Raw genomic sequence first — 24,940 nt, 5'->3', positions numbered from 1 at the left:
AGCACTGAAATTGAAACTGTGATTAAAAATCTTCCAACAAACAAAAGCCCAGGACCAGATGGCTTCACAGGAGAATTCTATCAAACATTTAGAGAAGAGCTAACACCTATCCTTCTCAAACTCTTCCAAAATATAGCAGAGGGAGGAGCACTCCCAAACTCATTCTACGAGGCCACCATCACCTTGATACCAAAACCAGGCAAGGATGTCACAAAGAAAGAAAACTACAGGCCAATATCACTGATGAACATAGATGCAAAAATCCTCAACAAAATACTAGCAAAGAGAACCCAACAGCACATTAAAAGGATCATACACCATGATCAAGTGGGGTTTATTCCAGGAATGCAAGGATTCTTCAATATACGCAAATCAATCAATGTGATACACCATATTAACAAATTGAAGAAGAAAAACTATATGATCATCTCAACAGATGCAGAAAAAGCTTTCGACAAAATTCAACACCCATTTATGATAAAAACCCTGCAGAAAGTAGGCATAGAGGGAACTTTCCTCAACATAATAAAGGCCATATATGACAAACCCACAGCCAACATCGTCCTCAATGGTGAAAAACTGAAACCATTTCCACTAAGATCAGGAACAAGACAAGGCTGCCCACTTTCACCACTCTTATTCAGCTTAGTTTTGGAAGTTTTAGCCACAGCAATCAGAGAAGAAAAGGAAATAAAAGGAATCCAAATTGGAAAAGAAGAAGTAAAGCTGTCACTGTTTGCAGATGACATGATACTATACATAGAGAATCCTAAAGATGCTACCAGAAAACTACTAGAGCTAATCAATGAATTTGGTAAAGTAGCAGGATATAGAATTAATGCACAGAAATCTCTGGCATTCCTGTACACTAATGATGAAAAATCTGAAAGTGAAATCAAGAAAACACTCCCATTTACCATTGCAACAAAAAGAATAAAATATCTGGGAATAAACCTACCTAAGGAGACAAAAGACCTGTATGCAGAAAATTATAAGACACTGATGAAAGAAATTAAAGATGATACAAACAGATGGAGAGATATACCATGCTCCTGGATTGGAAGAATCAATATTGTGAAAATGACTCTACTACCCAAAGCAATCTACAGATTCAATGCAATCCCTATCAAACTACCACTGGCATTTTTCACAGAACTAGAACAAAAAATTTCAAAATCTGTTTGGAAAAACAAAAGACCCCGAATAGCCAAAGCAACCTTGAGAACGAAAAACGGAGCTGGAGGAATCAGGCTCCCTGACTTCAGACTATACTACAAAGCTACAGTAATCAAGACAGTGTAGTACTGGCACAAAAACAGAAAGATCAATGGAACAGGATAGAAAGCCCAGAGATAAACCTACGCACATATGGTCACCTTATCTTTGATAAAGGAGGCAGGAATGTACAGTGGAGAAAGGACAGCCTCTTCAATAAGTGGTGCTGGGAAAACTGGACAGGGACATGTAAAAGTATGAGATTAGATCATTCCCTAACACCATACACAAAAATAAGCTCAAAATGGATTAAAGACCTAAATGTAAGGCCAGAAAGTATCAAACTCTTAGAGGAAAACAGAGGCAGAACACCCTATGACATAAATCGCAGCAAGATCCTTTTGGACCCACCTCCTAGAGAAATGGAAATAAAAACAAAGATAAACAAATGGGACCTAATGAAACTTAAAAGCTTTTGCACAGCAAAGGAAACCATAAACAAGACCAAAAGACAACCCTCAGAATGGGAGAAAGTATTTGCAAATGAAGCAACTGACAAAGTATTAATCTCCAAAATTTATAAGCAGCTCATGCAGCTCAATAGCAAAAAAACAACCCAATCCAAAAATGGGCAGAAGACTTAAATAGGCATTTCTCCAAAGAAGATATACAGACTGCCCACAAACAAATGAAAGAATGCTCAACATCATTAATCATTAGAGAAATGCAAATCAAAACTACAATGAGATATCATCTCACACCAGTCAGAATGGCCATCATCAAGAAATCTAGAAACAATAAATGCTGGAGAGGGTGTGGAGAAAAGAGAACACTCTTGCACTGTTGGGAATGTGAATTGGTACAGCCACTATGGAGAACAGTATGGAGGTTCCTTAAAAAACTACAAATAGAACTACCATATGACCCAGCAATCCCACTACTAGGCATATACCCTGAGAAAACCATAATTCAAAAAGAGACATGTACCAAAATGTTTATTGCAGCTCTATTCACAATAGCCCGGAGCTGGAAACAACCTAAGTGTCCATCATCAGATGAATGGATAAAGAAGATGTGGCACATATATACAATGGAATATTACTCAGCCATAAAAAGAAACGAAACTGAGCTATTTGTAATGAGGTGGATAGACCTAGAGTCTGTCATACAGAGTGAAGTAAGTCAGAAAGAGAAAGACAAATACCGTATGCTAACACATATATATGGAATTTAAGAAAAAAAATTGTCATGAAGAACCTAGGGGTAAAACAGGAATAAAGACACAGACCTACTTGAGAATGGACTTGAGGATATGGGGAGGGGGAAGGGTAAGCTGTGACAAAGCGAAAGAGAGGCATGGACATAAATACACTACCAAACATAAGGTAGATAGCTAGTGGGAAGCAGCCGCATAGCACAGGGAGATCAGCTCGGTGCTTTGTGACCGCCTGGAGGGGTGGGATAGGGAGGGTGGAAGGGAGGGAGACCCAAGAGGGAAGGGATGGGGGAACAGATGTATATGTATGACTGATTCACTTTGTTATAAAGCAGAAACTAATAAAAAAAAAAAACATGAAAGCTTGGTTTACCACTGCCAGAGATTATCATCATCATTGTGGAGCTTCCAAGAATGTTAGCAGGCATTCTGAGGGATGGAACCTGGCTAATGCCTTTTTAACTTGGCTTTATGTTTTCATTCTGGTCTCTGTTTTGAACCAGTGTTATACTTAAGGTAATGAAATAAAGGAGTGGTTTGACTAAATGTAATTATTAATAATCCCAGTGTTATTTTGTCTGCTAATTTTAATTTCTTTCACTTTTCAAACCTCCAACCAGAACTGCCCAAGCTAAATCGTAAAAAAGGAGACAGTAGTATCTTAATCTTTATTAAATGTTTCAAGAGTTTCATGGAATAATAACAAATATTACAGAGTCAAATAAATGTGGGCAGTGTTTGAGTCATCAAAGTTATTTATTGCAGGACTTCTCAGAGACTTTGATTTCAGGTTTTATGCAATGTAAATACCAAAATATACAGCAATTACCTATAAGACACCCCCTCCTTTTTTTTTTTTTTTCTCCCTTTAAAGAATAGCTCATGAAATTGGAGCTTATGGGAAACAGCTTGGAATCCTGGGTGCTTGAAAATTTGATTGTATAAAAGTTCGGGTCTCATCTTTTATTCAAAATCATTTTACTGTTTTTAGTTACTCTTCCTGTTACGGAGTAGTGATGTTTGGAAAAGATTGCCTAGACAGAATCACCAAATGAGTTCATAACAGATCTGTGAATTTACTTAGATCGTTTAAAGTTCTGACTATTTGCCTTATCTAGTTAATAACTTTCATAGCTTTAATTTCATCAGAGTGTTTCTGTTTTCCTGAGTTGGAATACCTTTGATTATTTCTTTTCCTCTCATTTCCAGTACTTTTAAACAATATTTGTGTCATCCTTTAATATATAGAACAGGAATTCCCACCTTTTTTTCCCCACTCTAATGAGAAAAATCTAACTTAATTTTTACCATTTGAGTTTCTGTACAAAGGATGTACAGAACATTGTCTTCACAGTTCTTTTTTGAAACATTTTGAGTTTCTTTGTTGATAACCTGGTTTCCTAGTGAAAATAAAATACTGTAAGTTTTGAATAGAAAAGAACTCTGGAAGAAAAATCTCTAAGTTAAAAAAGGCATGTAGGGCTTCCCTGGTGGCGCAGTGGTTGAGAGTCTGCCTGCCGATGAAGGGGACGCAGGTTCGTGCCCTGGTCTGGGAAGATCCCACATGCCGCAGAGCGGCTGGGCCCGTGAGCCATGGCCGCTGAGCCTGTGTGTCCGGAGCCTGTGCTTTACAACGGGAGAGGCCACAACAGTGAGAGGCCCGCATACCGCAAAAAAAAAAAAAAAAAAGGCATGTATACTTCCATTCTTAACCCTCAGGTATGCTGTCAGATTTAGCTAAAAGACTCTCCTTCACATATTAATGATACTCTTCTAAAGTTGGCTTAAATATAAGTTTTTTTTTAAAAGGACTCACTTTCCCTGACTTCTTTTAATATTGCTGAGATTGGCTAATATTTCAAAATGGGCTTTACTAATTATTTATGGAAAACAAAGTAGAGCTAATTATCGAAATACACAGAGAGTAGTACAATCAGGTTTCCGAAACTCAAGTTCTGACTATTATAATGCTTACGTCTCAAGAGGCTGACAGTACTTTAGATAGGCATTTTATCTATCCTATTTCCTTCCTAGCCCTTTATCTTAAGGTAACAGGAACCATATTATTTCTCTCAGTATGAGAATGATCAGCTCAACATCTTGTTCCATGTTGGCAGTGCCCCATAACCTTTAAACCATTTTTCTAATTCAAACATCCAGACCTCCTGTGGTTCTTCCTGAAGTGCAGACATACCTCATTTATGGTTAGTGTGGATTGTGACATAGGCTTAGAAAGCCTTGATTATCAGCTCCTTTCAGTTATGGGATGTTTCATCACTCAGGTAAATGAGTCTTTCTGTTCCTTACATATAAAAAAATAACTTTATAACGATTTGCTGATTATGATTCAACGTATCTGAACCGTCTCAAAATAGTTTATTCTGTTATATGTAATAGTGATTTTATATTGAGATTCCTTTCCCTGCCAGAACCAATTGAGAGTTGCAACAGAATACCCTGGTAGAAGAAAACTGAAGCAGAAGAAGCCTAAGGTCCTGAGTGGGCAAGCCTACACTCGGCATATAAGAATCTGAAACCCCTGAAGAGACACCCGTCTCTAAATGCAAGCATAACATTATCCTCACACTGAGATCATGGGTGGATGAGAACCACTGACAAAAAGAAATAAGCTCTGATTTAATGACCCCTGACCTTTTAAGTCCAAGAAGGATCAAGCTCCTCTGAATTAAAACTAGCCAGGTTGATCTAACTACATCCAGGCAAATACCCCCTTAGCTTCAGTGCAGTTAATTCCCTTAGAGGTAACTGAGGTTCTGTCTTTTGCCTGCCTGCTTCCTTGCGTGTGGCTTACTTCTTTGATCCTGAACTCCCAACTTAAATCCTGCCTTCTTATTGACTGATTCTGTTTGTAACTTTACCTCTTTGAGAATTTCTAAACCCCATTTTCTTTACTGTGACTCTCTAAACTCTTATGCATTGTTGTATAACAAACCATTCAAAAACTTAGTGGTCTAAGATACAAAAATTTGTTATTTCTCAGTTGTCCCTCTCCTCAATGGCCTTTCAGTTCAGACATTTTCATGTCATGGTAGGTGCAGGTCAATGGTCCAAAAGCTGCAAGGCCTCTTGAAGTCACCCCACAGGATATAAGATCAACATACAAAAATCAATTGTATTTCTGTGTATTAGCAACAAAAAATTGAAATTATAAAATTTTAAAAATATCTTTTACAATAGTATCAAAAGTACAAAATACTTAGGGATGAATCTGATAAAAGATGTGAAGTATACCTATACACTGAAAAGTATAAAACATTGCTGAGTGAAATTAAAAACCTAAATAAATGGAGTGATGTGCCTTGTTCATGAGTTTGAAGATTCAATATTGTTAAGATGTTATTTCTCCCCATATCGATCTATAAATGCAGTATAATCCAAATCAAAATCACATGAGGTTTTTTTGTGAAGAATTTTGACCTTGAAAACTTCTTGAAAGGGTATTGGGGACCCATAGGAGGTTGCAAACTACACTTTCAAAACCATTAGCTTACCCTCTTTTTAATAGTGGATTTGGTTCTTTAAGGAGAGAGGAAGAGATGAATTAGATACTTGGTGGGCATCCAACCATGACTACTACGCATGTATGTTCTGTGTTTATTTAACTATTACTTGATTGAAGGACATTTGATATTTCTCAGGTGTCCCCCCCATTACAGGTGATTTTATTTACTGATTGATTGGCTGCTCAAGACATACCATACGTATACAAAGGTACACTTACTGGAAGTGTACTGCTTTATGAATATTCACAAAGCAAGTCCAGTCATGTAACCATTACCCAGCTCAAGAAACAGAACATGATTAACCACACCTATGTGTAACCACCATTCTGACTTTGAACAGCACAAACTAGTTGTGCAAGTTTTTGAATTTTATATAAATGGAATAATACATTATGTTCTCTTTTTGTAGGGCCTCTTTAGCTCACTGTATGTGACATTCTTCTATGTTGTATTTGTTATAGATTTTTTATTTTCATTGCTATGTAGTGTTCCATTGGGGGGGAATGTATCACAATTTATCCATTTTACTATTGATGGGCATTTGGGTAGTTTTCAGTTATTGGCCTTTATGACTAGTGCTGCAGTGCATTTTTTTTTTTTTTTTTTTTTTTTGTGGTACGTGGGCCTCTCACTGTTGTGGCCTCTCCCGTTGTGGAGCACAGGCTCCAGATGCGCAGGCTCAGCAGCCATGGCTCACGGGCCCAGCCGCTCTGCGGCATGTGGGATCTTCCCAGACCGGGGCATGAACCCAAGTCCCCTGCATCGGCAGGCGGACTCTCAACCACTGCACCACCAGGGAAGCCCTACAGTGCATATTTTATTAATATTTATTGAGGCATAATTTACATACCTTAAAATTCACACATTTTTAAGTGTGTAATTCAGTCTATATAGATTTGCCTTTTCTGACATCTTATATATAGACTTGTACATACAATATGTGAGGTTTTTTGTTTTGAGTCTGCTTCTTTCACTTAGCATAAGATTTTTGAGGTTAATCCATGTTGTAGCATGTATAAATATTTTCATTCCTTTGTATGGAAATACTCCATTTGGAATTGGCAGGTAGTATGGTAATTCTATGTTTATTTTTTTTTTTGAGGAGCTACCAGATATTTTCCACAGTGGCTGCACCATTTTACATTCCCACCAGCAATGTGTACAAGTTCCAATTTCTCCACATTCTCTCCTACACTTGTTATTTCTCATTTTTAAAATTATTATTGTAGCCATCCTAGTGTGTATGAAGTGGTAATCTCATTGTGGTTTTGATTTGCATTTCACTAATGACTTATATTGAGCATCTTTTTTTGTGACTTTTGGCCATTTGTATATCTTCTTCAGAAAAATAACTGTTCAACTTCTTTGCCCATTTTTTAATTGGATGGTTTGTCTTTTGTTGTTAAATTGAGAGTTTTTTATATTCTGGATATTAGACTCTAGATGTATGACCTGCAAATATTTTTTTCCATTCTGTAGATTTTCTTCATTTCTAAGAGTTACTTAGTGTTAGCTCTTACAATTAGGTCTTTGATCCATTTTGAGTTAATTTTTGTGTATAGTATAAGGTAAGGGTCCAGCTTCATTCTTTGCATGTAGATATCCATTTGTTGAAGAAGCTATTCTTTCCCCGTTAATGGTCGTGGCAACCACGTCGAAAATTATTTGACCATAGACATAATGGGTTTATATCTGGACTCTCAGTACAGTTCCATTGGTCTTTATGTCCATCCGTATGCCAGTCCCACACTGTAGTACTGATTGATTACTGTAGCTTTGTAGTAAGTTTTGAGATTGGACAAAGTGAGTCCTCCAATTCACTTTTAAGATTGTTTGGGCTAATGTAGGCGCCTTGCATTTTCATATGAATTTTAGGATCACATTTTCAATTTCTGCAAAAAAGGAAGCTGAGATTTTGATAGGGATTATATTCAATTTGTAGATTTGGGGAATATTGCCATTTTAGCAATATTTAAGTAGTTTTTTTCTTTTTGATTGAATTGTAAATGGAATCATTTTCTTAACTCCCTTTTTGGATTGCTCATTGCTGGTATGGTTAAAGTAATTTTTGTCTGTTCATCTTGTATTCTGCAACTTTGCTAAATTTGTGTATTACCTTTAATAGTTCGGGTTTTTTTTTGCAGATTCGTTAGAAATAAGGTCATTTCATTTGCAAATAGAGGAGTTTTACTTCCTCCTCCTATTTATGTGCCCTTTTTCTCTCTTGCCTAATAATGCTCTGACTGGAACTTCAGTACAGTGTTAATAGAAGTGGAGGGAAAGGGCATCCTTATTTTGTTTCTGATCTTAGGGAAAGAGTTTTCAGTCTTTTGCCAGTGAGTTTATTAGCTCTAGGGGTTTAATAAATATCTTTTATCAGGTTGATGAAGTTCTAGTCTATTCCTAGTTTATTGTGCATTCTTTCCTTTTTTTTTTTTTTTTTTTTTTTTTTTTTGCCTTACGCAGGCCTCTCACTGTTGTGGCCTCTCCTGTTGCGGAGCACAGGCTCCGGACGTGCAGGCCCAGCGGCCATGGCTCACGGGCCTAGCTGCTCCACGGCACGTGGGATCTTCCCAGACCGGGGCACGAACCCGTGTCCCCTGCATCGGCAGGTGGACTCTCAACCACTGCGCCACCAGGGAAGCCCTATTGTGCATTCTTATCTTGAAAGTTTGTTGATTTTGTCAAATGCTTTTTCTGCATCAATTGAGATGATCGTGTGGGTTCTTTTTTCCTTCATTCTATTAATGTGGTATATTACATCAACTGATTTTTGTGTGTTGAACCGCTCTCATAATCCTGGGATGCATCCCACTTGATCGTAGTTTTAATGTGCTGCATAGTCTTAATATGTGTTGGATTTGGTTTGCAGGAATATTGGTCTGTAGTTTTCTTGTGATGTCTTTGTCTGGCTTTGGTATCAGAGTTATGCTGGCCTTACAGAATGAGTTGGGAAGTGGTTCCTCCTGGCCTTTTCTTTCACTGGGAGGTTTCTGATTACTAACTAATTCAGTGTCTTCACTTCTTATAAGTGTGTTCAGATTTTTGGTAATTTGAGCCTCCTCTTTTTTTCCCCTCCGTCTAGCTAAAGGTTTGTCAATTTTGTTGATCTTTTCAAAGAACTTTTGGTTTCATTGATTTTTCTCTGTTGGTCTACTATTTGCTTAGATATCTCTGCTCTACTCTTTATTTCCTTCGTTTTGCTAGCTTTGGGTTGGTTTGCTCCTTTCTGCCCCCTTTTTCTTTAAGGTGTGAAGTTAGGTTATTGATTAGACATGTGGGGTTTTTTTCTATTTTAATGTAGCCATTGATGTCTATAAATTTCCCTCAGAACACTGCTTTTGCTGCAGCCCATGTTTTATGATATGTTGTTCTTTTGTTTTGTGGTTGTGGTGGTGGTGGTTGGCCACACGCCATGGCAGGCAGGATCTTAGTTCCCGACCAGAGATCGAACCCTTGCCCCCTGCAGTGGAAGCACAGTGTCAGGGAAGTCCCTCAATCTTTTTAAATTACTTGAGTGGCTTAATATATGGTCTACTCTGGAGAATCTTCTATGTGTACTTGGGAAAATGGTGTGTTCTGTTGTTTTTGTGTGAAGTATTATATATCTGTTAGGTTTAATTTTTTTTTAATAGTGTTGCTCAGGTCCTCTATTTCCTATTTGAATTTCTGAGTAGTTATTTTATTCATTACTGAAAGTAAGATATTGAAGTTTCCAAATTATTTTAGTAATACCTATTTTTCCCTTCAATTCTGTAATTTTTTGCTTCATATATTAGGTATGTATAGGTTTATAATTCTTATATCTTCTTGATTGACTGGCTCTTTTATTAATATACAGTGTCCTTCTTTGACTCTTTGCGGTATGCGGGCCTCTCACTGTTGTGGCCTCTCCCATTGCGCAGCACAGGCTCCGGACGCGCAGGCTCAGCGGCCATGGCTCACGGGCCCAGCCGCTCTGCGGCATGTGGGATCTTCCTGGACCAGGGCACGAACCCGTGTCTCCTGCATCGGCAGGCGGACTCTCAACCACTGCGCCACCAGGGAAGCCCCCTTCTTTGACTCTTAAAACAGTGTTTTGGCTTGAAGTCTGTTTTGTCTGATATTGATGGAGCCACTTGCTATCAGTTTGTTTCCCCCCAAAAGATGTTGAGTACCTGTGAATGTAACATTACTTGGAAGTAGGATCGTTGAGTTTCTTGTCTGTGTAGATTTGTGTCTTTTTTTAGATTTGGGGGCGTTTTTGTCCTTTGTTTCTCCAAGTATTCTTCCTGCTCCATTCTCTGCTCTCCTTCTGGGACTCTGTGTGTTGATTTCCTTAATGGTCCCCCACAGGTCTCTTAGTCTCTGTTAATTTTTCTTCATTTGTTTCTTTCTATTCTTCTGACTAGATTCTGTAGTTGTGACCTATCTTAAAGTTTGCTGATTTGTCTCCTTTCTCAAATCTGCTGTTTAATGAAACCCTTCAATCAATTTTTCATTTCAGATATTATACTTTTCAGCCCTAGAATTTCTGTTTTGTTCCTTTTTATAATTACTGTCTTTTTGTTGGCACTTTTCTATTTGTTGAGACATCATTCTCCTGATTTCCTTTAGCCCTTTGTCAGTGACTTCCTTTAGCTGTTTGAGCATATTTTTAAAAATCATATTCTTTGTCATGTGTGGTCTCTCTAAAGGCTCTGTTTGGTTAAGCTTGTGCCCAATGTGTGATTTGACAGAGATTTCCTTACATGGCTTGTTTAACTTTTTTCTTGCTTCACTGTTTACTTGGTTGCTGTAAACCTATGACTATATCCCAGAGTTCTTACAAAGTTGATTGTGGCAGGTGTGTGGTGTGTGTGTGTGTTCCTGACAAGGGACATTTTTGCTGATGTCCCTCTCTGACAATGCTTTTTTTTTAAACTATAGAGTTTTACAGAATGGGTATGTTATTCAATAAAATAGGCTATTGTGCTTTATAAGGATAAGCAGTTCTCATCAAATTGCTGTTATTTGTCCAGTGGATAATATCGACAGTATGAGAAGATGTGGGCATACAGTCCTTTCATCATGAAGTATAAAAGAGCTTTATTGAGTATAGGAAGTTATGAAATAGGTTTAAAGTCCAAATTAGCGTAGCTGGGTTGAGTAAAAGAAATAATTTTCTCTTCATTATTTAATGTTCAGTACTTTATGGAGGGTATTGAATTGCTCCCTTTGAAGAAATTTTCTTAAAGGCACCCATGACCTACATGTAAAAGTCCTTGATTACTAGTCTCAAGACAGGATTTTTAAATCCAGGTCTGCTTAGATAACTTGGTAATCTTGAACAAGTTGTCTTCATTGGCATTCCAGTTACTTTAAGGGGAAAATTCATTGGATTGTACTTAGACTAGTTAATCTTTAAGATATTTTCAACTGTAAACTTTTTATTATTATTATTTTGATACTTGAAGTAGCTCAGATAGTAGAAAGGTAAGAAAGGCATTTTAATGGTGAAAGGGAAATCAAAGGAAACGTATATCTGTTTTAATAATTATGTCCGTTTTTTTAAAGTTCCCACTGCTATTCATATCTGCATTTCAAATGAATGTTATTTCATTACCTTAATATGTTCTCATAAAACTTTCAAACAATGTAGTTAAAGCTGAAATATCCCCCAGTCACCACCTTGTTCCACAGTGGAAGAAACTATAGTTTTTCAGATCATTTTTTTAAAGGTTAAGCAAAAAAAATTACCATACTATATGTGTGTGTGTGTATGAAGTTTTATTTTTTCCATTTAACAACATTTTTGCCAGTAATTCCATGTCATTCTTTACAGATACCTCCATATGTTTTATTCTATCTTGGCGATATATCATGGTTTATTTAATAAACAGTGGCTCCTTAATGTGGAGAGTTAAGTTGTTTCCATCTCTTGGCTATTATAAACATGTTATAGTGAACCTCCATGTGCCAGTTTATTTTCCTAGGGTAGATACTTTGAGGTGGAATTACTGGAAGTATTTTTGGACCTTCCCTGGAAGGTGACCAGTATTTATCTCAGTTTTTTGAAATCTGTCCAGAAGTGTTGTGATATATAGATATAAATAGATAGATTTATTTATTTATTTATACCACGGGTATACACACATATATATAAATATTTGGACATTTTATGGATGTGGGTTTTATAAGTGTGATTGTAGTTTTGTAGGATAAATTCCTAGTAGTTGAAATTAATGTGAAAAGGTATATGTACTTATAATTTTGATAGATGTTGCCAAATTGTCCTTTATAGAAAGGTTTTGCTGGTGTTCACACTGTTATCTCTATTAAGAGTTCCTATTTTCCTACAGCCTTGCCAATACAAACATCTGGATCATTGCCAATATGCTAAGGGAACAATACTACAGCAATATGATTTTCATTTGAGTTTCTCTTGTTATGAGTGGATTGAGCTTTGTTGTCAGTTGTTTTTGTTTGTTCATATATCTGAAAACCATATGTTTTTACTGAGTTGCCATTTTTCTGTTGGGCTGTTAGACTTTGCTTATAGAGGAATTTGCCATGCAGAAAACTTTATGTTTATATAGTCAGATGTATCAGTCTTAAGACCTAAAATTCTATGCTATTCTTAGAAAGGACTTCCATTCTGAGATTATTAAAAGGATCTTCCATGGTCAATATAGGCTCACTTTTACTAAGTAAAATTATTGAATAGAATCAAGGGAAGGCATTCCTACCATGGAATTCCTCTTTATGGAATTCCCCTTCAGTACTTACTTGAAGCGTTATTTGATTATTAAATCGTCTAGACATATGCTTCTTTCTTATAGTAGATCTGGTCATCTTTTTGGGACCACTCACTCAATTTAGTTTCTTCTGTCTTAGATCTAAAGGTTAAAATATAGAACAAAAGGTTATATCTTAGGTATATTTCTCTTAGCGTTATTTTTTAGTATGTATATAAAATATACTATAAACGTAAAATGACTACTTTGCAACATACAAAGTTTTTTCTTTAGACTGATGACAATAAGGACAAGTTTTATCAAATTTTCCTCTCATCTTGTTGTTTCTATTATATCAGTAAAATTCTGAGGTTCCCCCACCCCGGGTGGGGGGGAGAAAAAAACATTTATCATCTTTCCATTGACTATATTTATAATAGTAGATATACAGAGATTGTTATTGGTTAACTATAAACTTTAAAAGAATGGTGTATGTTTTCATTTAGATCCCAAGGAAGAGAAAGAGGAAGAAGGTTCTACCGTCCCTCAGGAAGTTTCCGTTGCTGCAACTAAGCCTAGCCGGGGCTGGCGTAGCAGTACCAGGACATCTGCCTCTCGGCATCGTGACACAGAGAACACCCGAAGCTCTAGGTCCAAGACTGGTTCATTGCAACTCATCTGCAAGTCAGAACCAAATACAGATCAGCTTGATTATGGTACAGTGAATATAGAGTATGGTTATTTAATAACCAGTTGCCTGTTGATTTTAAATGAAATGTTGAACATTTACCAGAACAGCTTAACTTTCAGGGGTAAGTGTGGTGTTATAGGAAGGATTCCTTTTTGATATTTTGCAGATAATTCTCCTTTTGTATAATTACCCTAGGCAGTAATTTGGTTTGAGTCTCTTGGCTGCAGAGAGAAAATATTTATACCTACATAGATAAAGTTTTGTTTTGGACTTTTTCTAGATGTTGCAGAAGAGCATCAGTCTCCAGGTGGCATTAGGTAAGAAACTTTTCATATTTAAACCCTTGGGGACATAGAACACAGTCACTCATATCACATGACTCAGAAGTTGTTTTCTACTTGAAACAATTGTCAATTGTTTTTTAACTCTTAGTGTCACTGAGCTATCATTGCCTTGCCTTTATTTAATGAAGTGATAGCATGTCTAGGATTTATGTATTTTTTGTTCCAATTATTATTCTTTAGGATAAAGCAGCTAGATTGCAGTCCAACTACACCATAAGAATGAAAATCCTAGATAACTTACTGTAAATCTTCAGCTACCTCTAAATAAATTACTGAATAAAATCAAGTCAGATATAATTCGTACAGCTGGAATTTCTAATCTCTATTTGCTTCTTTTTAGCAGTGATGAGGAGGAAGAGGAGGAAGAAGAGATGTTGATCAGTGAAGAAGAAATACCATTCAAAGATGATCCAAGAGATGAGACCTACAAACCCCACTTAGAAAGGTATGTCTCAGATTTGTCAGTGAAAAATAAGTTAGGAAAGCATTGTTGCATGCTTTTATTTCACCTTGTTGCCAAACTAATGGATATGGACTTAATTTTAAATGAGTAATTAATTATGCACTTGTTTTGCGAATCTAACATTATCTTATTACTCCCTCATACTGCCCTCTCTTCCATTTATAGACCTTTGTTTTGATCATATTCAAATTATTATGATGTCTGCCTGTTTTATCTTAAGGTATCATGAATTGCCTGAATACTTAGAATTTTTTACTTTTGTTTCTCTTTACAGCTATAGTGGGATTTGATTCTAAGGCATTGTTAGCTTGCGGAGGGGGTGGGTCGTCTCATAGGCTCTAAATATATGTATGATGTACATATGAGGAATAGCTGGCTAGAAACCACATTTCATGGACTGAGGAGCATAATTTTATTTTATTTTATTTTATTTTTTAATTTTTTAAATTTTGCATTTATTCATTTTATATATTATGAACATATTCTTTTTTTTAAATTTATTTAATTTATTTATTTTTGGTTGTGTTGGGTCTTCATTGCTGTGCGTGGGCTTTCTCTAGTTGTGGCGAGGGGGCTTCCTCTAGTTGTGGCGAGCAGGGGCTACTCTTTGTTACGGTGCACGGGCTTCTCATTGTGGTGGCTTCTCGTTGAGGAGCGTGGGCTGTAGGCGTGTGGGCTTCAGTAGTTGCGGCGCGCGGGCTTAGTTGCTCTGCAGCATGTGGGATCTTCCCGGACCAGAATTGGCAGGCGATTCTTAACCACCGTGCCACCAGGGAAGCCTGAGGAGCATAATTTTATAATAAATCATTGATAACTCCTGGCTTTACCCTTTTGTCACAGTTGTCCTTGAAAGGGTCCTTTGCTGGATACCAGTATTGAAATGTATTTGTATTTTCAGGGAAACCCCAAAGCCACGGAGAAAATCAGGGAAGGTGAAAGAAGAGAAAGAGAAGAAAGAAATAAAAGTGGAAGTAGAGGTAGAGGTGAAAGAAGAAGAGAATGAAATTAGAGAAGATGAGGAGCCTCCTAGGAAGTAAGTAGGCAATTCCTACAAAAAATGGAAATTTAACAGATTTTCAAGCCACTAGTGGAAAAAGGGTAGGAGTGTGAGGAATGATATTGACATATACATAATTGCTGTCTCAAGCAGATGACAATTTCATTGGAAAGACTCTGCTCAAAAGCTTCAAAAGTTTAATTCAAAGCAATACTTAAGAGACGTTCAGTTGAGTGGGTAGGACAATAATAGCTATAGGGATGCCGAGGAGGTAGAGGTAGCAAGAAAAGTATGGCAAATATGTATCCTCAGAAGAGGGGCAATAAAGCAAATGATGAAATAAGCTTGATCAGGTGAAAACTTTTGGCTAGCAATTATTTCCTGTTGCAGAAATAGCTTTTTTTAAGTGTGTAGGCTTTTGTCTCTATTGCAAGGAGAGTATAGTTTATGTTCTTAGGGATTTTAGATAATAGACTCGTTTATTCTACTTTTCAAATTGATTAAATATAAGTGATAGTGTTTTCACTGAAACAAGTCTTCAAGTAGTAACCTTGAGGTTTATCCAAATCTTCCATTAGAAATGTGTAGTTTATGAAAGGTATATATTTTAACTTGTGGTGCAGACTTATTTGTGAGTGAAATTGCTTCAGAGTGAAATCTTTGTTTGGTTTGCCAGATACATCTTTGGCTTTATGTATTCTGGGTTATCCTATGTTTCTGCCACCTGCTCTTTGGTCTTGAGGGTATGTCCTCAGCTCTCCTTTACTATATAAGCTTCAATCTGAAATATGTGGACAGTTACTCTGCTCTTTAATTATAGGAGAGGAAGAAGGCGAAAAGATGACAAAAGTCCACGATTACCCAAAAGGAGGTGAGTAATTTATACTCATGCTGTGTTGTGCCTTCTTTCTGGTGGTGGGCACTTCACTCACATGTTCAGCCCTCATAATTATCCTGTGGGAATGGCTAGTTAAAAATTTCACAAAAGCAACTTCATTAGTGTCCTTGATGCAGAGTTACTATGTTTTTATTTCCATTGCAGGATCTTAAAATTTCTAAAAATTTTAACACTTCTTTGCCTTTTGGGGAGTTACTAGTTTGTTTTGTGCTCTTTTTTAAAAACTCTAAACATCTGGCAATTTTTGGTTACTTCTAACATAAATTCTGTGCAAGCTATAAACTTAGAGATTTTAATTCTTCATACTGTAAAATACCTATTCCCTATAGTGCAGTTTGGCCACTGTGCAGACTGCCTCTTTTCTGTTGCTAACTTTTCTCCTACATATTGCTAATAGAAAAAAGCCTCCAATCCAGTATGTCCGTTGTGAGATGGAAGGATGTGGAACTGTTCTTGCTCACCCTCGCTATTTGCAGGTCAGTGAAGTTGTTAAATAAGGCAGCCTTGCAGGTTACGTTCCATTACCAGTTCTCATTCTTCATGAGAGTTTACAATTTGTGGACTTGTGTAGGCTTTTTCATTAAATGTGTAATGTCAAGGAAAATCTTTTTGTAAACATCAGATTACTTCAGTTGAGTTTCTGTTGTTTTTTTTTTTAAGTGATTTAGAACCTGAGCTTAAATATTTCCTTGGGATCTTGGAATATTCCAGTGTTTTTCATGGTGTAAATACTCCTGATACAAGAAATGATTGCATAACAACACACCAAGACACAGTGGAACAGATTTTATTTTAATGTGTATTTTTAAAGAATAAAATTAGCAACTAAAACCAGTGACTTTTTGAATCCTATTTAGAATAAATTCTAAAATGTTTAGTTTTTAGGTTTTTTGTTTTTTTAAGTGAGCAGGGTTTTTAAAAAGTAATTTTATATAAATTGCTGTGCATTCTACATATTTTAAATTTTTTATTTTTTATTTTATTTTTGGCTGCTTTGGGTCTTCGTTGCTGCGTGCGAGTTTTCTCTAGTTGTGGCGAGCGGGGGCTACTCTTTGTTGTGGTGCGGTGGCTTCTCTTGTTGCGGAGCATGGGTTCTAGGCGTGCGGGCTTCAGTAGTTGTGGCTCGCGGGCTCTAGAGCACAGGCTCAGTAGTTGTGGTGCATGGGCTTAGTTGCTCCATGGCATGTGGGATCTTCCTGGACCAGAACTCGAACCCGTGTCCCCTGCATTGGCAGGCGGATTCTTAACCACTGTGCCACCAGGGAAGTCCCATATTTTTTTTAATGAGTAAAGATACAGCTTGTACTTAGGTCTGGCAGAAACCATGAAGGTGAAATACTAATTACTAAAGCTTAAGAAGTGTTTGATCTTTATTTAGCAGCAAGTATAACATAAGACTAAGGCCTTACTTTCTGATTCTGGTTCTATTATAATAATGATAGCTACGCTTCTTTTGTCATGTACTATTTGCTGCACTAAGCACCGTACAATATATGATCTCTGTATTCCCACAACAACACTACAACACAGTTATCATTACCTCCATATAATACTTCCATATGGAAGTATTAATATTCTAAGATCATGCCGCTAGTGAATGACAGACCCAGACTGGAATCACCATCTATCTGTTTCTGTAGCCTATGTTCGTAATCTTTTTTTTTTTTTTTTTTTTTTTGCTGTACGCGGGCCTCTCACTGCTGTGGTGTCTCCCGTTGCGGAGCACAGGCTCCGGACGCGCAGGCTCAGTGTCCATGGCTCACGGGCCCAGCCGCTCCGCGGCATGTGGGATCTTCCCGGACCGGGGCACGAACCCGTGTCTCCTGCATCGGCAGGCGGACTCTCAACCACTGCGCCACCAGGGAAGCCCTGTAATCATTTTATTATACTGGTTCCTATTCATATACAGAGTATTTGGTTTTCCTTCAGCACTTTTGACTTAGCAAAGGAATGAGCTAAGCTAAGCTTTCTGGAATCCTTAATTTTTATCCCCCTTCACTTTCTTTTACTGTTTTAGCACCACATTAAATATCAGCATTTGCTGAAGAAGAAATACGTATGTCCCCATCCCTCCTGTGGGCGACTCTTCAGGCTCCAGAAGCAACTTCTACGACATGCCAAACATCATACAGGTATTTTTTTAATAAAATGTTTATCAAGTAGCTAAATTCACTGATTCAGCATCACCAAGTTTGTTTTACAGCTAAGAAACCAGAGTCTGAGCAACATTAGGTAACTTGCCTGTGGTCACACAGCTAGTTTTTAGCAGAACTGGGGTTTTCTAATTCTGCCTCAGGTAAATAGATACTCGTAGTAACTACCTGGACTGAAAATGAGGAGTATGTGGAGAAAGCTGAAACGGGAAGGAGGTCTGCTCAGAGTTCATGTTACCTACTGAGAAGCTCCCGACTTCTGCTCCTGTTGGAATCGTAAAGGCTAGCTACTGAATTCACATGTAACCTCCTGTCGGAGCTATTGACTCAAAAAGAGAAACTGAATGTCTTTGTAATACATGTTATAGAATGGATTCAGACCTCATTCATTTTATCCACTTGACAGTCTCAGTGCAGTGTAGCTAATAGGAACAAATTGGGCTGGGTATTAGTGGTAATTGAGCACATGCCAGACACTTGATTATTTGTTATATGTTATATTCTTAATAATCCTTGGAGGGTAAGACTAGGAATTCCAGTAGCAGAGATTTCATGTCTCTTGCACAAGGTCATATGGTCAGTGTCATATATATACCCTTTCCATCATTTACTAAATGTGTGACTTAGGAACGTTACTTAATTTCTTCTCACTTTTCCTCATTTGTAAAATAAAGCTAATAATGTTACCAATAACACTGAGTTATTACAAGGATGAAGTGAGATAACCTATAAAGTGCTGTTTACTGCACAGGGCCGGGCACATGATAGCACCACAATTTAAACTCAGGTCTTAATCACTCCAAAGTCTACTGTCTTTGCATTACACTATGTTTCTTCAGAGAGTATGCTGTCTCCACTGTTTCTTGATAGAAGCTGCCATTTCTCCACTCCTTCTCCCTGCTACACTGTTTTATCCTATAGAAGAGTAATTTCTGAAAACCAGTTTAGACTGTTTTAGTTAAATATTATAAGCCTACTATGACAAACAGTGTTTTAGAAATTCAGTCCATTCTAGATATTTATATTTGGTTGATACAGTTTTATGATGTCAGTGTTAGAGAGTTTTCCTTTTCCAAATTAGTGTTTACTGGCTCCCTTGAAAATATAATTTATTTAAGCAAGTGGAATGCCCCACATGGGTTTGTCATGCGACTGTGGAGCTGGAAAAGTGAACAAGACCTGAGAGATACTAAGAAATTGTCCCTGAGTTAGAAGTATGCATTTTTAGACCCTACCACTCATTATGTAGAACATAGGCCAGCAAACATTGGCATCACTTTAGCTCCATTTAGAGATGGAGAATCTCAGGCCTTGCCTTAGACCAACTGAATCAGCATCTGCATCTAATAAGATCCCCAGGTGAGTTCTCAGTACATTCAAGTTTGAGAAAAACTTGACTCTTCTCCCACACTTGGTTTTAGAACTGTTTGGGATGGAATGTAAGATTAAATTGGATACTGTTTGCCTTTTAACTTATCCTTGTGTTTTTACTGTGACTATTTCTAGTAATTTTTAAGTGAAAGGCATAGAAAATGGGTAGTGGCCATTTATTCAACAAATGTATGTTGAGCATCTGTTTGTCAAATTTCTCCCCAACCAGTTGATAAGAAATTAAGTCCAGTGTTCCTTTGCCCCATAGAATTTTTGAGAGAAGTTTAAATTGTTTATCTTGGGTAACGTTTAAAAAAATGTGAAATAGAAGATATGAGTAGCACTTTATATGTGGGTCACTTTTCTTTAGGGAATGCCAGCTTCTTTTGTTGTTGTTGTTGAACGCCAGATTCTTTATATGTAAGCATTCAGCTTTCACAGTCTGTGAAAAAAGCTGTTTTAAGAATAAAAGCTGTGTAAAATATAGTTGTTTACTTGCTAACCAATTTATCCAAGGTCTGGATTACTGGTAAAATTGAGATTAGGATTCCAGTTCTCATATTTCTGTCTAGCTGTGTTTTTTATTTTTTATTTATTTTTTATTTTTTTTTGCGGTATGTGGGCCTCTCACTGTTGTGGCCTCTCCCGTCGCGGAGCACAGGCTCCGGACGCGCAGGCCCAGCGGCCATGGCTCACGGGCCCAGCCACTCCGCGGCATGTGGGATCCTCCCAGATCAGGGCACGAACCCGCGTCCCCTGCATCGGCAGGCGGACTCTCAACCACTGCGCCACCAGGGAAGCCCTATTTTTGTTTTTTAAAATAGGTTCATATGCTACTGAATGAATGGACTAAAAAGAGATAAAAATGATATTATTTAAAGTTTTGTTTATCCAAAGTGGTTATACATTAAAAACAGTATTGCTTTTCCTCGAAATTCACCTGCCTGATCATCTGCTTACTTGTTGTAAGTTAGGAAATAATACTTAAGACGGATTCTAAATGGAACACTAAATAACCACATTATTTTTCTTCTTAGATCAACGAGATTATATCTGTGAATACTGTGCTCGAGCCTTCAAGAGTTCCCACAATCTGGCAGTGCACCGGATGATTCACACTGGCGAGAAGCCATTACAGTGAGTACTTATTTACTGGTGAACATCTGGGGTCTAAGTGCCTATACCCCACTTGAGGGTTAGACCCTTTACAGACATTTCAGCTGGCACTGCTATTTTACTTTTACCAAATTAAAGAGTGGGTATTGATTAGGGGAGCTACTTAGTCACGTTTTTCTTTTATTTTCCTCTTTTTCAAACAAACGGGAAAAAATCAGATTAGTTTTCTATCTATTAACTTTTCCTAATCTTTCACATGAAGTATATATTACTGACTGTTGCTTATAAATGTGACCTCTAAATTCTCACCCTGACGCTAAATGAGAGGTTTCTTTATTCCTCTATTTGATCAGCCATTTCCTTTTTCACTCTCCTTAGATGCGAGATCTGTGGATTTACTTGTCGGCAAAAGGCATCCCTTAATTGGCACATGAAGAAGCACGATGCAGACTCCTTCTACCAGTTTTCTTGCAATATCTGTGGCAAAAAATTTGAGAAGAAGGACAGCGTAGTGGCTCACAAAGCAAAAAGCCACCCTGAGGTGCTGATTGCCGAGGCTCTGGCTGCCAATGCAGGCGCCCTCATCACCAGCACAGATATCTTGGGCACTAATCCAGAGTCCCTGACACAACCTGCAGACGGTCAGGGTCTTCCTCTTCTTCCTGAGCCCTTGGGAAACTCCACCTCTGGAGAGTGCCTCCTGCTAGAAGCTGAAGGGATGTCAAAGTCATATTGTAGTGGGACGGAACGGGTGAGCCTGATGGCTGATGGGAAGATCTTTGTGGGAAGTGGCAGCAGTGGGGGCACTGAAGGGCTGGTCATGAACTCGGATATACTCGGTGCTACCACAGAGGTTCTGATTGAAGATTCAGACTCTACTGGACCTTAGAGGAAGGGAAGACTTGGGGCACTGGGACAGCTGAGACTTTGTATTTAAAAGACAAAAAGGACAAAAAAAAAATTTTAAGCATTTAAAATCTAGTAAAATAACTGAAGGGCCTGCTCTTTCCATTGTGGATCACAGCACACGTGCGCACACACACGCGCACACACACACACACACACACACACATCCCCTCTTCTCCCTCTGTTGTCCCGTTTATAAAATTGATGTTGCCTTTACCAGAAAGCTAGACAAAGAAAAAGCAGCAGCAGCTCTTAAAGTAACGGTTATTCTTATACTCAGTTCCAGCCAGGCAGACTTCCTGCTCATCAGCAGATCCCCCTTTTCAGCCTGTAACTATGATGTGCTCTGGATCAGCTTTTAACTCTTAATAATATATTAATATTCTCTAAACCCCTTCTCCTCCTCTACTGCTTCCCTATGGTTCTGGCTTCTATCCCCTGCAGCACATTTATCTTCAAAGTATCATGTAATTCTAATCTCTGGAGGCTGGCAGCTTGACTTGGCACTTTAGGGCCCCTTAGCAGGGTGAGCTGTTAAAACAGCACACATCTCTCACCCCCTTTCCCTCCATTCCCCCTGGGTTTAGGAAAGGAAGGATACATGGGGACCACCTCCTGCCTCTTCACCTCATCACCTTCCTCAGTCCCCCTCCCAACACCTCCATAAGGTTCTCAGTGGTGCTCACTTGCTTTGCAAGCAGGCTCCCAACAGGGAGGGAGCTACCGTCTACATGGTCTCTCTGACCATAAGACAGGGTTCTATATCAGTGAGACAGAAAAGTCCCAGACTAGTGGCAGAAATTTGCACTTTGAACATGTGTGTTTTTGTGTTGTGGAACCAGAGATTCCTTATTTATTAACAAAGTCTGATTTCTCCTTTTTTTTTTTTTTTTTTGGTCGCTATATTTTGTGGGGCTGGGAGAGATTAGATTATTCTGACATGGGGTCCTTCGCATAAGAGGTACTTGTAGAAGGCAAGATATAGGGTTGAAGAAGCACAGCCAGCCTCTAAAATCATAGCTTTCTAGTGGCCTTTAAAGAAAGCTGGTCCTCAGCACTAACAAAATCACTACAGTAGCCTAGTGCTTTTCCGGAAACCTCTTTAAGGAAGTATGTTAGATTTGTGGTAATTAGTGGTCTGAGTTTTTAGAGCATCAAGATTTAGGAATTTTGAGGGGGTCAGGAAGGTTGTTCAGGGTCTGAATTACAGATAAAAGGTTTTCTCTTGTGAATTTGTTGATTTTCTTTTTTGTCCCCATCATTTCTTTATACAGACCTCCCTATTATCCCAGCTCTGGCCCCTTGCTTTGCTTTTCCTTTTGCTTTTGCTTTTGCTTTTGCTTTGCTTTGCTTTGCTTTGCTTGCTTTATCATTGGTTCATTCCCGCTCCCAATTAGTGAAGGACACTGCCATCAGTGAAGGAATAGTCTGAGTCATACAGTTGTAAGTAAAAGAAAATTGCTCTGTTTTGTTTCCCTTTTAATAACACTTCAGAAGAAGAAAGGCCTCAACAAAGTTAATAATCTGTATAATGCTTTGGCTTTCACCTGAAATTGTAGGAATTATTTCCCTCGAGGTAGGGATTTTCATGGGGTGGATTACTTACTGCTGTCCGTGGGGGAGAGAGTTTTGTACAACTTCATAACTTCCAGAAGACTAAAAACATATTTTGGCTCATTTTTAGAGAATTAGAAGGGCAGTCTATCCTACGTACCTCAGAAACTGGAATTAAAGGCTTGCCCTATTGTTTGTCAGAAATGTGTGACGGCTGTTGGAAAGAATGAAGTTTTGCTGAGAACAAAATAAGGAGCAGCTTGTTTTTCACAAACACTAAAACTACAAAGTTTATCAGTTTTCTCTTGATTTTTTTTTCCCCAAAAAGAAGGGTAACAAAACGTCGTCTCTGAAAGAGGCTTACTTTACACCCACTGGTGTCAGTGCTTGGGATGCCAGGGAATAGGGAGTGAAACACCTACAGTGAGCAGTCTTAAATGTACTGTTGTTTCTTTTCGGTGTTGCAGATTTGCCATCCCCTTCAGTGTGAGGGTAGAAAATGGAACAAGGTTAGGAGGGATATAGAGTATGCTTTCCTGCCCACAGTAAGGATTTGGAGTTGACTTTGGTATGTTGAGTAAATTTGAAAATATAAGATTGACTGGATGGGTCTATAGCAAAGTTCCACTCCTGTATTAAGTCCATTTTGTACTGTTTCACTAGCTAGCATCTATACCCCACCTTGCTTTCTGTCTTCGTCACATTTATCTTATCCTTTGTTTCCATAAATTACATTTGCAGTTGTTAGTCATCAGATGTTTTAGCCACCTACACAAAAGCAAACTGCATTAAAAAAAAAAAAAAACTTTATGAGATAGAGGGAAAATATATTCTTCCCTGTGTCGCACTCCTCCCCACCAAAAGCAGCTAGTTAGTTCTCATAATTAGAAACTTTCTCCTTTCTCCCTTTTTTACTCATCTTCATTTGCCTGTAATTTGCTTCAATAAGTTATAGCAGTTTGCGATAAATTTTAAAATAATTTTCATGGACTTAAGATTTTTTCCTTTTGAGAAAAGGGGTGCTAGCAAAGTAAAGAGTTGGTTAAAGTAAACTATCTTATACTAGATTATTTTCCCTTTTCCTTTCTGCTCCTCATACGTTTACTTCATTGTCCTTCTAAGGAACTCTTAAAATTCTACATTTCCTACTCTTAATCGAATTCTGCTACCTTTTTAATAACTCTTCCCACAGCATATTCTCCATCTTGAGTCAGCGATTCTAAATTCTGAAAATGTACTTGATACAAATATTATTTCTACAAGATACAGAAATACATCTTGTAGAAATACATCTTTCCCCTTGTTTGTGGTTGCCCAGGGTTATTTTGCAAAATTGAGACTTAATATGCTTCAGAGAATTTAGATAAACACTGGCCAAGATTACTGGGAGTGAAAAATAGATACATTGAGGTATGGAAAAGCATTCACATAGAGCACTTGAACTTCCTTAGAACCTGTTTGGAGAAAAAAATATAAAGAGTGTACTAAACCTAACTAAGGTTATTACAGTCTGGCTGTTCGAAGCACCATTTTTCCCTCCTCTGTCTTTTTCCCACTTTCCAGTGTACTCAAGAAAATTGAAAAATTGTAATGAATCAGTTTAAAATATTTTATTTCCTAGAAGCCTTTTTTGCCTGTTGTAATATGCAGGACCCTTCTCCTTTGGTGGGAGAGACAGGTAGTTACCTGAATCTAGGTTGAAAAGGTTATGTAAAAAGAAATTATAATAAAAGGGATACTCTGCTTTTCAAATCCTTGTTTTCTCTTAATCTAGGTAAGGCATATCCAAAATAAATA

At 37.8% G+C, this 24,940-nt stretch overlaps 1 protein-coding gene across 2 annotated transcripts in view; it reads left to right on the top strand.

Moving 5' to 3' along the window:
• ZFP91 (ZFP91 zinc finger protein, atypical E3 ubiquitin ligase) overlaps positions 1-24,895 on the top strand; it is a 35,761-nt gene extending 10,866 nt beyond the window's left edge. Inside the window, exons 3-11 of one of the 2 annotated variants that reach the window (XM_060105536.1) lie at positions 13,157-13,366; positions 13,622-13,658; positions 14,029-14,130; positions 15,047-15,181; positions 15,966-16,016; positions 16,441-16,519; positions 18,061-18,175; positions 20,605-20,704; positions 21,062-24,895. In XM_060105536.1, the coding sequence (XP_059961519.1) occupies positions 13,157-13,366; positions 13,622-13,658; positions 14,029-14,130; positions 15,047-15,181; positions 15,966-16,016; positions 16,441-16,519; positions 18,061-18,175; positions 20,605-20,704; positions 21,062-21,572 (1,340 nt within the window). In that variant the 3' untranslated portion in view covers positions 21,573-24,895. Of the gene's footprint in view, positions 1-13,156; positions 13,367-13,621; positions 13,659-14,025; positions 14,131-15,046; positions 15,182-15,965; positions 16,017-16,440; positions 16,520-18,060; positions 18,176-20,604; positions 20,705-21,061 lie in introns of both variants that reach the window. The other variant, XM_060105535.1, reaches the window with a different exon arrangement.
• The last annotated feature ends 45 nt before the right edge of the window (positions 24,896-24,940 follow it).

This window comes from Mesoplodon densirostris, chromosome 7 (genome assembly GCF_025265405.1).
Source record: "Mesoplodon densirostris isolate mMesDen1 chromosome 7, mMesDen1 primary haplotype, whole genome shotgun sequence".
NCBI classification, from domain to species: domain Eukaryota; kingdom Metazoa; phylum Chordata; class Mammalia; order Artiodactyla; family Ziphiidae; genus Mesoplodon; species Mesoplodon densirostris.
Note: the sequence above shows the minus strand (reverse complement) of the source record. Positions and strands in the feature narration are given on the sequence as shown.